Source organism: Saccopteryx bilineata, chromosome 5 (assembly GCF_036850765.1).
Source record: "Saccopteryx bilineata isolate mSacBil1 chromosome 5, mSacBil1_pri_phased_curated, whole genome shotgun sequence".
Classification (NCBI taxonomy): Eukaryota; Metazoa; Chordata; class Mammalia; order Chiroptera; family Emballonuridae; genus Saccopteryx; species Saccopteryx bilineata.
The window spans coordinates 262,998,119-263,013,092 of NC_089494.1; the positions used below are offsets into that span (position 1 = coordinate 262,998,119).

Here is a 14,974-nt window from a genome sequence, read left to right on the forward strand (position 1 = left end):
CCAGTGCTTAAAACAGAGCCGGCCCTTTCCGGACAGTCGATGTGGTGGTTGTGTTGCTGGGCATGTTAGTTCCCGGCGCCCCCAGGGGCGGGAGGAGGCTCGCTGCCGTGGGGAGCCGGGTCTCGGGCACCATCCTGGCACGCCGGCCATGCTGGCGGGGGCAGTCCACCTCTCTGAGCTTCTGGGTTTTGTCCATAAGAGGCAAAAATGTCTCCCACCGCATCGCTGTTGGGAAACTACAGTGAGAACACGGGCGCCAGTGCCCAGCTCAGGGCACAGGGCCGGGCATACAGAGGTGCCCAGCTCAGGGCACAGGGCCGGGCACACAGAGGTGCCCAGCTCAGGGCACAGGGCCGGGCACACAGAGCTGCCCAGCTCAGGGCGCAGGGCCAGGCACACAGAGCTGCCCAGCTCAGGGCGCAGGGCCGGGCACACAGAGCTGCCCAGGAAATGGTGCCGCCTTCTCACCAACGAGCCCTGCTCGAGGGAGTTCCTGTCTACACAGAGACAAGACTTGGAGACAGAAGCCACTGTCACCCACGCCAAAGAGGGTGGATTCAGGGGCTGGTTTGCATGGTGACCATTCCAGCAGGCCACTGACGTGGGCACAGGCTCCCAGTGGGCAGCAGTTCTCAATGCATGGGTCATGTGGGGAGGCTGACCTCTGCCCTAATGCAGGTCAGCAGGAGATCCCACCTGGATAATCGCCACGGCCCCCTGCTCACCCTCCCAGGCTCTCTGGTCTGTCCCCCCACCAGGACCTGTGCGTCACCACAATTAAGAGAGAAGGTGGCCAAGGGTCCCCGGGCAAAGCAAGAAACATCCCAAAGCAGAGTGTGCGGGTGCAGCTGGCCTCCGGGGAGGAGGAGCAGTCCAGGAGGGCTGGCACATGGGCCAAGTGCTGGCAGGGTTAGCAGCCGTGGTCACAGGAGAGTCATGCATGCCAGACTCCAGAGCCGGGTGGGAGAGGGACCCTGAGAGGTGGGAAGCCACAGGGATGTGACGCGGCTGGCTGACATTTACATAAATTCAGGTGACCTGTGGCCCTGACCGGTTGGCTCAGTGGTAGAATGTCAGCCCAGTGTGTGGAAATCCTGGGTTCAATTCCCAGCCAGGGCACACAGGAGAAGCGCCCATCTGCTTCTCCACCCCTCCCCCTCTCCTTCCTCTCTGTCTCTCTCTTCCCCTCCCACAGCCAAGGCTCCATTGGAGCAAAGGTGGCCCGGGCGCTGAGGACGGCTCTGTGGCCTCTGCCTCAGGCGCTAGAATGGCTCTGGTTGCAACAGAGCGACGCCCCAGATGGGCAGAGCATCGCCCCCTGGTGGGTGTGCAGGTGGATCCCGGTCAGGTGCATGCGGGCGTCTGTCTGACTGCCTTCCCGTTTCCAACTTCAGGAAAATACAAAGTAAATAAATAATTTAAAAAATGAAATTCAAGTGACCCGTGAACTTCTCCAAGAGCAGACCCTCTGGTTTAAGAAAGCGCAGACAGGACCATGGATTTCTGCAAGCCCCCCGCCCATATGTCATCCTAAGTCGGAACTTCGGCACAGGAAAGACTGTTGTCTTGCCATCAGCTGTTGAGGCGACGGATGTGCCCAAGGTCACTGGACGTGGAGACGGCAAAGCCACAGCTCAGTTAGACTTCATCCTGTGCCCCCCCCCCCCGACTCATGGTCACCCACACCAAAGACCATCCTCACCTGGACCGACTTTTCTCCCAGAACTGCGAGCAGGCGACCTGTGTGTGCACTGCCGATCCTGGCGGGACGCAGTCGCTGCTGGAGTGGAGTGTGCGTGGGTGGCGGGGGGGGGTATTTTCGCTCATCGTGACTCACGCTCTGCACAGATTCTAATCTGAGACCTGGGGGTGGACGGCCGCTGTCTCTTATTTGTCTCCTCTGTCTGCCTCTCCCGGCTTCAAAGCCAGACGTTTGTGTCCCCAGCTGGGCGCATCTATTGGGTCCAGGAATAGCCAGGCAATTGGGCTTACATACAAGGATGCCTCGATGACACCGCTTGGGGGCTGGAGTGGGGGCCCTTTGAGGGCTCTACTTGGTAGAGGGCAGACTAAAAAAAACCCCACATCTTCTCCGTGGTGAAGAGTTCTGAATGGAAGCGTAAGGTCTGCAGCCAGAGCCCCAGCAGAGACGTGAAGGGGTTTCCGGACGCGGCTCCTGTTCCTTCTGAGGTCAGAGAGGTCGCTCGCGTGAGCTCTGCTGCGGCGGGTGGAACGTGGGCACCACCTTTCGGAGGAGATGGTGGGCGCCTTGGCCCAGGAAGGTTAACTTGACAGCTGAGCAGGGCAGGGTGGAGCCACCTGGGTTCCTGCAGGGGACACACAGGTGGCAGCAGGTCACAGAGTGACAGGAGCCAGCATGCACCATGGGTTGGGGCAGAGAATGCATCCTGGGGTCCCCTATGGGTGAGGGCACTCGAGGCTGCCCTCCTGGGTGCTCAGTGCCCATAATGGGCCCCCACCCCCACATCTATCATTGCCCACCAAGTGGGTCGTCTTCTGACAGGAGAGACAGACCTCATCTACAGACCTGCCGAGTGACCAGGCTCGCTTTGGAGTTGGCAAAATATCCCATAAACATGTCAATAATATGATCTACCAAAAACAAACAAACCAAAAAGCACATGATTTCTTTGAGAGGAAAAGGGCCCCCCCCTTTTCCTTCCCAAAGCACCAGCGTCACAACAACAAAGCCGGCTGTTGCAGTCAGGGTATCTGCTCTGGGGACTGGCGAGGTCAACCAGACACATCGCTTCATTTAAAACTCTTCCAGTGCCCTCTGCCGTGGGAATCCCTGTCTTCATTTACGACGAGCCAGCTGGGCTCAGAGATGTGAATGAACACCCCCAAGGCTGCCCAGCTTCACGGGGCCCCCGTGAGGGCTGAAGCCCAGCTCTGAGCCTCCCGAGCCGGCACGGTCCGCTCACGCTCACATTGTGCGCCACGGATTACACCAGCCGTGTGACCTCCCTGGAGGCCTGGGGCTGTCATCAGGACGACGCCCACCCTGCAGGTTGTCATGTGAGATGCTGATCGTGGGGTCCCAGGCACCAGAGCCCCGGATCCCAACCTGGTTCTCCTTCTTGACACAAGACACAGCCGCCCTCCCCTGCCACCCCGGGGCCTCCTCTCTCCAACTGGCCCGGGAGACGGGTGATGCCAGTGTGTCTTCCTCAGGACCCGGGAGGAGGGAGCTCCCGCGGGCCTGGTGTGGGTGGTGCTCTCTGCCGACTTCACTTTGTCCCTGGGGTGGGCAGAGGGGGCAGGGACAGGGTCGTGCAGCTGGTGGGCACGGAGCTGAGAAGTGGCAGGAGCTCTGGACCCCCCCCCCCCAGGGCCCTGGAGAAAGTGCAGGTTCTGACGCCGCGGGCCCAGGATAGAGTCCGGTGATGCCGGTTCCAGAGGCTACTGTCTGGGGAGAGCTATGGAGTGACAGGGGCTCCGCGGTGTGTGTCCTGGGCTCCGCGGTGTGTGTCCTGGGCCATCGCAGAGCAGTCCTGGGCTCCGCGGTGTGTGTCCTGGGCCATCGCAGAGCAGTCCTGGGCTCCGTGGTGTGTGTCCTGGGCTCCGCGGTGTGTGTCCTGGGCCGTCGCAGAGCAGTCCTGGGCTCCGTGGTGTGTGTCCTGGGCTCCGTGGTGTGTGTCCTGGGCCGTCGCAGAGCAGTCCTGGGCTCCGTGGTGTGTGTCCTGGGCCGTCGCAGAGCAGTCCTGGGCTCCGTGGTGTGTGTCCTGGGCTCCGTGGTGTGTGTCCTGGGCCGTCGCAGAGCAGTCCTGGGCTCCGTGGTGTGTGTCCTGGGCTCCGCGGTGTGTGTCCTGGGCTCCGTGGTGTGTGTCCTGGGCCATCGCAGAGCAGTCCTGGGCTCGCGGTGTGTGTCCTGGGCTCCGCGGTGTGTGTCCTGGGCCATCGCAGAGCAGTCCTGGGCTCGCGGTGTGTGTCCTGGGCTCCGCGGTGTGTGTCCTGGGCCGTCGCAGAGCAGTCCTGGGCTCCGTGGTGTGTGTCCTGGGCTCCGCGGTGTGTGTCCTGGGCCATCGCAGAGCAGTCCTGGGCTCCGTGGTGTGTGTCCTGGGCCGTCGCAGAGCAGTCCTGGGCTCTGTGGGCTTCGCGCTCTTGAAATGCTTCCTTCTTGTTGCCGCTCAGGGGACCCTGCGTTGGCATTTGGTGCTGAGCCCTACAGGTGATGGCTCTGATCCAGAGATGGACACTTCAAATGAATCGGTCAACTATTTCTTCTTTACTGTGTTACCTCTGATGTTGAAACACCCGGCCTCGGCCTCATGGGCCCCAGAAACTAGTGCAGGGACCTTATGTTTCCCTCAGAATAGTAAGCAGGTAAAACACACTGTTTAAAATAGTCTGGGCCCTGGCTGGTTGGCTTAGTGGTAGAGCGTCGGCCTGGCATGCAGGAGTCCTGGGTTCGATTCCTGGCCAGGGCACACAGGAGAGGCTCCCATCTGCTTCTCCGCCCCTCCCCCTCTACTTCCTCTCTGTCTCTCTCTTCCCCTCCCACAGCCAAGGCTCCATTGGAGCAAAGTTGGCCCCGGGCACTGAGAATGGCTCCATGACCTCTGCTTCAGGTGCTAGAATGGCTCTGGTTGCAACAGAGCGAGGCCACAGATGGGCAGAGCATCGCCCCCTGGTGGGCATGCCAGGTGGATCCTGGTTGGGCGTATGCGGGAGTCTGTCTCTGCCTCCCCACTTCTCACCTCAGGGGAAAAAATTTAAAAATAAGAAACAAAATAAAATAGTCTGGTTCCCAGTTTGGAAGAACAGTCTGCCAGCCTCTGCCAGCTGGCGCAGGGCTAATGGAGTTGTGTCTTTGCTCCACTGTCCCTGTCCTTGTCAGCATCCTTTCCCCACCCCCCACCCCCGCATCTTTCCTGGCTTACTCATCCCACTCAGGCCCAGAATAGCCCCCGATCCAGATTGCTGGGCACCTGGCCAGGACAGCTTTCTCTGGGTCTGTCCCCCCTTTAGTGACACCCTCCAACGTGACTTTCATTCTGACTGAGGGGCTGTGATGGAGAGGCAGCCCTGGACCCAGGGCCCTTACTCTGTGTGGGAGGAGCACCAGTGCCTGGGTATTGGGAGATGGCCCCTGCCGGCCTGGGGATATGGTAGTGACGTCTGTGTGGGCCTTGCCAGGCTGCACAGCCTCTCTGCCTGGAGCGAGGCAGACTCACAAAGAGAACACTAGGGAACATTGGGCTGGACCAGAAGAATGCAGAAGATGCTGGGGAGAGAGCAGTGGAGGGATTAGAATACCTCTGTGTATCACAGAAGACTTCCTGGAGGAGGTGACCTTTGAAAGGCACTTGGGTGGATGAGGATATATTAGACAACCAGATAACAAGGGGAAGGGTATCTCTATCATAAAATAAAATAAAAAAACAGGCTAAACTCAGGCTGGAGGTGGGCAGGGGTGCCTGCAAAGCAGGGACACCCAAAACAAGTGAGAAATATTCAGTTTTGTTGAAGCTGTCCAGAATTTGGGTCTCAGAACATTTGAAGGTAGGTGTTTCAGTTTTTTATCACACATGGGTTTTATGTCATTTTGAAATATAAAAATCTTATTCTGAATGACCAATGATGAGCTTGGAGAGGGTCTTGGTCCCACTGTGCATCTCAAGTGTGAACGGTCTCAGAGAACTGTGGAAACACACCAGGAGTTTGAAGGGGCTGACGCCTGAGTGTGAGGGAGGGGACAGAGGAAGCAGAATGGAGAGGAAGGGCAGGGACCCCCCTCACCCATATGCCTTTGAACATGCTGTCTGTCCACCCTCTGTGCCTGCCAATGAAATTTCCATCTATTCTTCAAGGCTCATCTGGGTATCACCTTCTCCAAGAAGCCCTCCTTCTTGTCCTCAGGCCTGCCCTGCACCTGGATGCTCTTCCCCCACTCCAGAAAGCCCTATGTATACCTAAATCCTTGCTTGACCTTGTGACTTTAGCAACTGGAAGAATGAATGCATGAGCCTGACCAGGCGGTGGCGCAGTGGATAGAGCATCGGACTGGGATGCAGAGGACCCAGGTTCGAGACCCCGGGGTTCGCCAGCTTGAGTGCAGGGTTGCTGGCTTGAGCGTAGGATCATAGACATAACCTCATAGTCGCTGGCTTGAAGCCCAAGGTCACTGGCTTGAGCAAGGGGTCACTCGCTCTGCTGTGGTCCCGGTAGAGGCACATATGAAAAGGCAATCAGTGAACAACTAAGGTGCCACAATGAAGAACTGATGCTTCTCATCTCTCTCCCTTCCTGTCTGTTTGTCCCTACCTGTCCCTCTCTCAGACTGTCTCTCTCTCTCTCTCTCTCTCTCTCTCACACACACACACACACACACACATACACAAAAGAATGAATGCTTGAGCCTTCAGTGATACGTGATACTTTGAGCTGTGAAGAGGAACAAGTGAATGAGATTTTTAAAAATGACTTCTGCTCTCTAGGGTTACTTAAATACCCCTGGGAGTGCCTTTCTCCCAAAGGAGAAAAGTAAATAATCCCCTAAGGAGGCACAGGCTGAGATGGAGCTATTCATTCATTCAATCATTCATGTGTGCGCTCACATCTCCATCCGGCATGGATTAACAGCCCCATGTCAGGCCTGCACCACATGCTCAAGGTACTTACTAACAAGGGCTTAAGTCACGGTCCCCATGCTCAGGGCCCAGTCTGGTGGGGAGGTAGAAAAGTAAATAGGAATTTCATTGTAAGGACATTTTGAAAAATGCATTACGAGAAAATGCGGACTTCGCTGGCCAAACGGCCCCAATGGCGTGCAGGTTGCTTGCTGCCTGGGTGGGGAGCACAGAGCCCGAACCTGGAGCGTGGCGTGGGTGTTGAGTGAACCCCGCCGTGTCCAGCGAGGTGTGTCATACAGGACGTCTTGGCGACCTCTCATGTTTTCCCAGTTGGGGAAGCCAGGTGCGGGATAGAACACTCAGAAGCAGCAGGCCCATGGGGTCACGTCAAGGAGGACATGGGAGCTGTGAAAAGCTCCCAACAGCCCGAGCCAGAGCCATTTGGGCAACAAAATAACCATTGGAGCATTGGCTTACAGCTCAAAGTAAAAACACGTATTCGCCCTGGCCGGTTGGCTCAGCGGTAGAGCGTCGGCCTGGCATGCGGGGGACCCGGGTTCAATTCCCGGCCAGGGCACATAGGAGAAGCGCCCATTTGCTTCTCCACTCCCCCCCTCCTTCCTCTCTGTCTCTCTCTTCCCCTCCCGCAGCCAAGGCTCCATTGGAGCAAAGATGGCCCGGGTGCTGGGGATGGCTCCTTGGCCTCTGCCCCGGGTGCTGGAGTGGCTCTGGTTGCAACAGAGCGACGCCCCGGAGGGGCGGAGCGTCGTCCCCTGGTGGGCAGAGCGTGGCCCCTGGTGGGCATGCCAGGTGGATCCTGGTCGGGCGCATGCGGGAGTCTGTCTGTCTCTCCCCGTTTCCAGCTTCAGAAAAATACAAAAAAAACAAAACAAAAAAACACGTATTCATGAGCCCATAGCGGTATGAATAAATCATTGAGCTAGTCAACAAGTGGGGAGAAGGGGCGAGTATTCCGTGTGGAAGATTTCCCAATAGTGTAGGTAGCCACTGCACCCCCGAGGGTGTAGGCTGTGCTTGGTGATGTCCGCCTGCAGGGACAGTGTGCCAGGGCCAAGAGAGGGACAGCACCATGAAACCTGAACAGCACAGCCTGGCCCGCGAGGGCAGCACCCCCAGGGACAGGTCACATAGACAGCACGCCCCCGATACACCACCATAGGGATGGCACTGCCCCCCTGTGCTCTTCCTCCCCAAACCCTGGAACCCCAGTGTCTCCCTGAGAAAGAGGGCAAGCAGACCCAAACAGGGACAGCCGACAAGACGCCCGGTCAGGGCTCCTCCAGCCGCCAAGGTCGTGAACAGCAAGGGACATCTGCGAGAGACTGTCACGGCCCGGAGGGGCCTGTGGAGATGTGAAGACTGAACGGACGTCACGTGGGATCCCGCATGGGACCCTGGGCAGAGAAACTCATTAGGGGGAGGACTGGTGACATGGGACCCAGGTGTGGAGCTCAGATAACACTGATGTGTTCTCTGTGGGTTCCTCAGTTGTGACACGTATGTCAGGCTGATGGAAGGTGAAGCTAAGAGAGGAACCTTGCTAGCCCTGGCCGGTTGGCTCAGCGGCAGAGCGTCGGCCTGGCGTGCAGGAGTCCCGGGTTCAATTCCCGGCCAGGGCACACAGGAGAAGCGCCCATCTGCTTCTCCACCCCTCCCCCTCTCCTTCCTCTCTGTCTCTCTCTTCCCCTCCCGCAGCTGAGGCTCCACTGGAGCAAAGTTGGCCCGGGCACTGAGGATGGCTCCATGGCCTCTGCCTCAGGCACTAAAGTGGCTTGGTTGCAACAGAGCGACACCCCAGATGGCCAGAGCATCACCCCCTGGTGGGTGTGCCGGGTGGATCCCGGTCGGGCGCATGCAGGACTCTGTCTGACTGCCTCCCCGTTTCCAACTTCAGAAAAAAAAAAAACCTAAAAGAGGAATTCTGGGGGTCATGGGGTGTATGAACTCTGCAACCTTTCTTTCCATCTCAATGTATTCCAAATAAGAGTTTATTTAACATTTAAAAAATGACTTCCAACCCCACCACTTAAAACCAATGATTATGAACATCCCCAGGGTGCCCTTCCATTCTCTCGTTTTCCCCCTTGGATCGAGGTGTAATGAACACACCACACGGCCCTGGTTTCAGGGTGCTGCGTGACGATTCTGTATTTGTGTCCATTCTGAGAGGGTCGCGGCCGTGAGCGGAGCTGACAGCCGCCCCCTCACGCACGTGCTCCCAGCGTTTCCTCCCCGTGAGCGGAGCTGACAGCCGCCCCCTCACGCACGTGCTTCCAGCGTTTCCTCCTAGGGGTGAGAGCTATTCCCTCTACTTTTTAAGCAACTTTCCAACACACAGTACAGTTTCATTGACTGTGGTCACCCCGTTTCCCCGGGGCTTGACTTGATACCTGGAGGTTTCAATCCCAGCTGGTCTGTTTCTCTGTGTCTGCGAGCGGGGTTTAGAGTCCGCGGATCAGTGAGGTCGTAAGACGTCGTCTCCCTCCGCCTGTCTGAGTTATTCCACGTTGCATCCCGTCCCGCCCCCCCACGGTCCATCCGTGTTGCTGCAGATGGCAGCCACGACTTCCTTCTTGGGTACAGCTGCGTAATAATCCTTTTCTTCTTATTTTATGCATTTTCCACCAGGGAAATGATCCTTCCTGTACACGCTGGTCACGGACACATTGATACTGTACTTCCTTATCACTTTGTCTATGTGGGGTGTGCAGAAATTTGACACCTGCCTGTCATTCGAACCCTGCTTCTGTCACGGGCATGCGTGCTCCCGCGTCACCCAACGTCTCTGCAAACATGACTGTGCACTCGCTGCCCCCTCCCTGGCCGGTTCTCCCCCACCCCCAGTTTGTCCTGTGTGTGAGCGCAGCTAGAGCAGCACCCCCACGCACGTCTGTGCCCACCTTTCAGGACCAGCCCCGGAGGGTCCCGTGGGTCTCCTGCAGAGCCGCGGCTGGCGGGGCGAGGGACGGGCTCTGGGCCCGAGGAGACCGGTGAAGGTGTCTGGGGAGCTCCTTCAGGTTTCCCCGGAAAGAAAGAACATGTTGGATCCTCATTTGTTCCCATAAAGGCAGGAGCATTTCTGCAGCTCACTGGTTTGTGCTCGCTGTGCTCACCTGTTTTGAGAGGAACGGTCCCCCAGGGGAATGAATGTTGGCTTTGGGGAGGCCCTTCCAGTGGGGCGTCCACACAGAAGGGGGCCCACGCCTTCTCCCTCCCAGGGAAGCGTGCTCGCCCGGGGCCAGGCTAGTCCCCCCGCCCCGCAGCTCCGGGCCCAGCGGAAGTGCTGGAGGCCCACGAGCCACCGTGCGAACCGAACCCGGGCCTTGTCCTGACTGACGTGCAGCCTCGGCAGTTTGCCTGACTTCTCCGTGCCTCAGTTTTCCTCTCTGCCAGGCAGAGGTCATCCTGGCCTAACGAGGATGTCCTCGCAGAGCTCTGATCGCAGGCTCCCTCGGCACCCAGTACCGTGCCGTCTCCCCGCTCGACAGGCAGGGAAACTGAGGCACGGAGCGGTAAGTGAGCCTGCCTGGGCCGCGCAGACGTGGACCTCGAGCCGCGCCGGCCCAGAGCCTGCCCCTCACGTCTGGCTCTGTGTTGCAGGTCATCCTGGTGAGCTCCTCACGCGGCAGCGGGGAGGAGAGCCTCTTCCTCAGCACGGACGAGGCCTTCACCTTCCGGAAGCAGCGTATCCCCTTCTCCCTGGAGATGCTGATGTACCACCCCAAGCAGGAGGACACGCTGCTGGCCTACAGCAGGGAGAGCAAGGTGAGCGGGCCGGGGGGAGCCCGGGGCTAGGGCACTGGACCCCGCCATCACCTCTACGGGCTGGGGGGGGGGGAAGCCCGGGGCTGGGGCACTGGACCCCACCATCACCTCTGCGGCCCGGGGGCGGGGCCTGGGGCTGGGGCACTGGACCCCGCCATCACCTCTGCGGCCCGGGGGGGGGGGGAGCCCGGGGCTGGGGCACTGGACCCCGCCATCACCTCTGCGGCCCGGGGAGGGGGCCTGGGGCTGGGGCACTGGACCCCGCCATCACCTCTGCAGCCCAGGGGGGGGGCTGGGGCTGGGGCACTGGACTCCGCCATCACCTCTGCGGCCCGGGGGGGGCTGGGGCTGGGGCACTGGACCCCGCCATCACCTCTGTGGCCTGGGGGGGCTGGGGCTGGGGCACTGGACCCCGCCATCACCTCTGTGGCCTGGGGGGGCTGGGGCTGGGGCACTGGACCCCGCCATCACCTCTGTGGCCTGGGGGGGCTGGGGCTGGGGCACTGGACCCTGCCATCACCTCTGCGGCCCGGGGGGGCTGGGGCTGGGGCACTGGACCCCGCCATCACCTCTGTGGCCTGGGGGGGCTGGGGCTGGGGCACTGGACCCTGCCATCACCTCTGCGGCCCGGGGGGGCTGGGGCTGGGGCACTGGACCCCGCCATCACCTCTGCGGCCTGGGGGGGGCCCCGGTGCTGGGGCACTGGACCCCGCCATCACCTCTGAGGCCCGGGGGGGGGGGGCTGGGGCTGGGGCACTGGACCCCATCACCTCTGCGGGCTGGGGGGGGCCCGGGGCTGGGGCACTGGACCCCGCCATCACCTCTGCGGGCCGGGGTGGGGGGGCCCGGGGCTGGGGCACTGGACCCCGCCATCACCTCTGCGGGCTGGGGGGGGCCCGGGGCTGGGGCACTGGACCCCGCCATCACCTCTGCGGGCTGGGGGGGGGCCCGGGGCTGGGGCACTGGACCCCGCCATCACCTCTGCGGCCCAGGTGCGGCCGTCGGGGCGCCCGCTGTGCTGCGGCGTGTGAGGACCCAGCAGGGTCCGGGAGCGGGGCCCTTGGCACTAGCGGGGGGCATCTACACATAGAGCTGACTGTCAGGGCTGTCCCACCCGCGTCCCCTCTGCACGCCCTCCCACATGCGGAACATCCCTGGCGCTCTCTCAGCCAGCACGCCGGGCCTCGCCTTCAGCCTGGGCCTCTTCCACCTCACACCGACAAGCGGGGGTCGTCCTCAGACCCCAAATCAGCACCCGCTCCCCTGGGGCTGTGTCCAGTAGCCCACAGGCAGCTTCGCGGGTGACCGAGCAGACCCTGGCAGTGGAGAGCTCTTTCCCGGGCCGGTGTGGGGGTGTGGGGGTAGGAGAAGTGCCACCCCCATCCTGGGGGTTGAGGAAGGGGGCCGGGGGTTAGGGTTAGGGTGCTGGTAGAGTGGTTGGCCCGCTAGTAGGTGTCCCTGGAGCCCTGGTCTTTAGTGGCTTTTGACAAATTTATTTTCTCACAGTTTTGGAGACCAGAAGTTTAAATTCAGTGTCAGTGGGACAACCTCAAGTGGTTGGCAGGGCCCCGCTCCCTCTGGGGGCTCCAGGGAGGACCCTCCCATGCCTCTTCTGGCTTCTGGCACCTGTGGCTGGGGGGTCACGCCAGCGCTGCTGCACAGCTCGGTCCGCCCCGCCCTCCGCGTCGCGTGTGCGTCCGTGTGTGTGCGTGTGTGTCTGTGTGCAATCTCCCTCCGCCCCACCCCAACCCGGACAGCCTTCTCATCTAAAGATCTTTTTCTTTTTTTTTTTAATTTTTTTTTTTTTTTTGTATTTTTCTGAAGCTGGAAATGGGGAGAGACAGTCAGACAGACTCCCGCATGCGCCCTACCGGGATCCACCCGGCTCGCCCACCAGGGGCGATGCTCTGCCGCGACCAGAGCCACTCTAGCGCCTGGGGCAGAGGCCAAGGAGCCATCCCCAGCACCCGGGCCATCTTTGCTCCAATGGAGCCTTGGCTGCGGGAGGGGAAGAGAGAGACAGAGAGGAAGGAGGGGGTGGGGGTGGAGAAGCAAATGGGCGCCTCTCCTATGTGCCCTGGCCGGGAATCGAACCCGGGTCCCCCGCACACCAGGCCGACGCTCTACCGCTGAGCCAACCGGCCAGGGCCTATCTAAAGATCTTCATTGAATGACCTACGAGGTCCCATCCACAGGTTCTAGGGGTTAGGATGGAGCTGTCTTATGGGGGGCCGTTTTCAGTCTGCCATCCTGCCCTCAAGGGGAGGCGAGGGCCCCAGTCTCAGGAAAGGCCCAGGGGAGTCCTGGCCCTGAACAGAGTGACTCAGCACCTGCCAAACTGTAGAACAGCAGGCAGCCCACCCTGCCTCTCCCGCCTCTGCCCTCCCGTCTCTCCTGGCACCTCCCAAGGGCCGACCCCAACCAGAAGTCAGAGGGAGAGAGCCTGTGGGTGCCGTCCGTCTACATGGGGGGCTCCAGGGCAGAGGGGGGTGGGCAGGGCAGGGCATGCACTTCAGGAGCCTTCCTGTGCAACCCCCAGGCCCGTGGGGGCCCCTCCTCTGCATGCTAACAGATTCCAGAGCGCCTCTTTCCCGGACGATCGCAACGTGCAATCCTGGGTTCGTGTTGTTATTTGATTATTGCCTGCACCTCCACACGCACTCGGGGCGAGCTCCTCGGGCACAGGCTGTGCCTGGTTTTGTTCCACCTTTTGATTTCAAGTTCCTGGATAAAAATATTTGTTGGGTGGATGGATTGAGGACAGATGGGTGGATGAATGGAAGAGTGGGTGGGTGGTGGATGGATGGATGGATGGTGAATGGATGGATGCTAGATGATTGGATATATGGTAGATGGATGGTAGATGGGTGGATGGATGGATGGTGAGTGGGTGGATGGATGATGGATGAATGGATGGATGGATGGATGGTTGAGTAGCTGGATGGTAGAAATGGCTGTCAAATGAATAAATGAATAAATGCATGGATGATGAATTTCAATGAAAAGTGATCACACAGGTAAGGGATCTCCGAACGGAGACCCCTGGGGTGGTGTGAGCCGGGGCTCTCTGCAGGGCCTGGGCTCCTTGCCCAGCTCGAGTCCTCGCCGACTGGTGCCCGCAGGTTTCCCTGGCCTCACAGGCCGCCTCTCTGCTCCCAGCACCTTCCATCGGGACGGAGTGTGCTTCTGGGCGTGAACAGTGCTGCTGGTCCTCCCTTGTAATTAGACCAGAGCACAGTCACGGAGACTGGTTTTCCTGCAGACACTGTGTTGCAATTGCTCTTTAATTTATGGTGCCCTGAAAAATTAATAGAGCTGAAATCTCGGTTCTTTTTCTTGGTTCTTCTCTGTGGCTATAAGGAGAGAAAAAAGAAAATAAAGGCCTCGTTATGGTTGTAAAAGGGATGGGGAATTTGAGGAAATTGATAACAATAATAGGGCTGTGGGGATTTTTAGGGCTTCATGGTTTCCGAAGCCCCCCTGACTCCCTGGAGGCAGGGCAGAGTTGTGGCCCCCAGCAGACCTGGTGCATCAGGCAGGCGTCTGCTGCTGCCCTGCGGAGCGACACACAGCCCCCGCCCCGGTGGCTCGCAGCGGCAAGCCTCGTTTCCTGTTCTCGGGCCGGGGGACTGGCTGGGGTTCCGCCGGAATTCGCCAGCATTGCCGAGAAACGGCTCCTGGCTCCGGGCAGGGTTCCGGTGTCCACACGTCTCTCTAGGTGGAGCCAGTGGTGACCTGGGGACACGCCACTCTCATGATGGAAGGCAGAGGTTCCCCGGGCATGCTGCCATGACCTGGAATATGCCACAACCCCTCACACCGTCGGCCGCAGCAAGCCACAGGCCAGCCCGCGCGTCAGCAGGGTGGGGGCGTGAACCTTCCGCACACAGGACCTGGCAGGTTTACACAGAAGCAGGTGCCTCTGTTTTCCTTTTTCCTCTCCCTCCCGATGCCTGGCCCTTCCTGCAGCAGACAGACACCCAGCCCCCTCTCCGTCTGCCCTGTCCCTGGCTTTCGGGTCCCTCCTTCGCCGTGTCCTCGTCATGTTGGGCACCGGGGCAGCCCTCCTGCGGGAGAGCCTCGGGCAGTGGGACTTTCCTTTCGAGGCTCCGCCAACCCCATTAGGCTCCCGGGGTCAAAAGGAAGGGAGAGCTGGGCAGTCCCCTCCCCACGCCTGCTGACCAGCTCTTTGGGGACCCCGGCAGGAAACCGACGTGCCCCCATTTCCCAGCATCCCCACGTCAGAGCCCAGAGTACTGTACTTACCTCAAACACGTTGCGAGGCCACTGTTACCATTCTCTCCTGCTCCCCAGCAACAGCCTCCTCTGCCCCCAGCACTGAAAACTTAATCTGAGCCTGGGGCCTGCCTTCCAGAAACTTAGCAGGGGAATAAAAGACAACCTTGGGGTGGCCAATCAGGGAAGCCTTCCTGGAGGAGGGAGCTTAAGCAGGGAGCTGAGAGAACGGGTCAGGGTGGCCAATCAGGGAAGCCTTCCTGGAGGAGGGAGTTAAGCAGGGAGCTGAGAGAACGGGTCAGGGTGGCCAATCAGGGAAGCCTTCCTGGAGGAGGGAGTTAAGCAGGGAGCAGAGA

At 60.1% G+C, this 14,974-nt stretch overlaps 1 protein-coding gene across 2 annotated transcripts in view; it reads left to right on the forward strand.

Moving 5' to 3' along the window:
* SORCS2 (sortilin related VPS10 domain containing receptor 2) overlaps positions 1-14,974 on the forward strand; it is a 368,252-nt gene that overhangs the window by 288,013 nt on the left and 65,265 nt on the right. For both annotated transcript variants that reach the window (XM_066233323.1, XM_066233322.1), the window contains exon 4: positions 10,218-10,382. In XM_066233323.1, the coding sequence (XP_066089420.1) occupies positions 10,218-10,382 (165 nt within the window). The remainder of the gene's footprint in view (positions 1-10,217; positions 10,383-14,974) is intronic.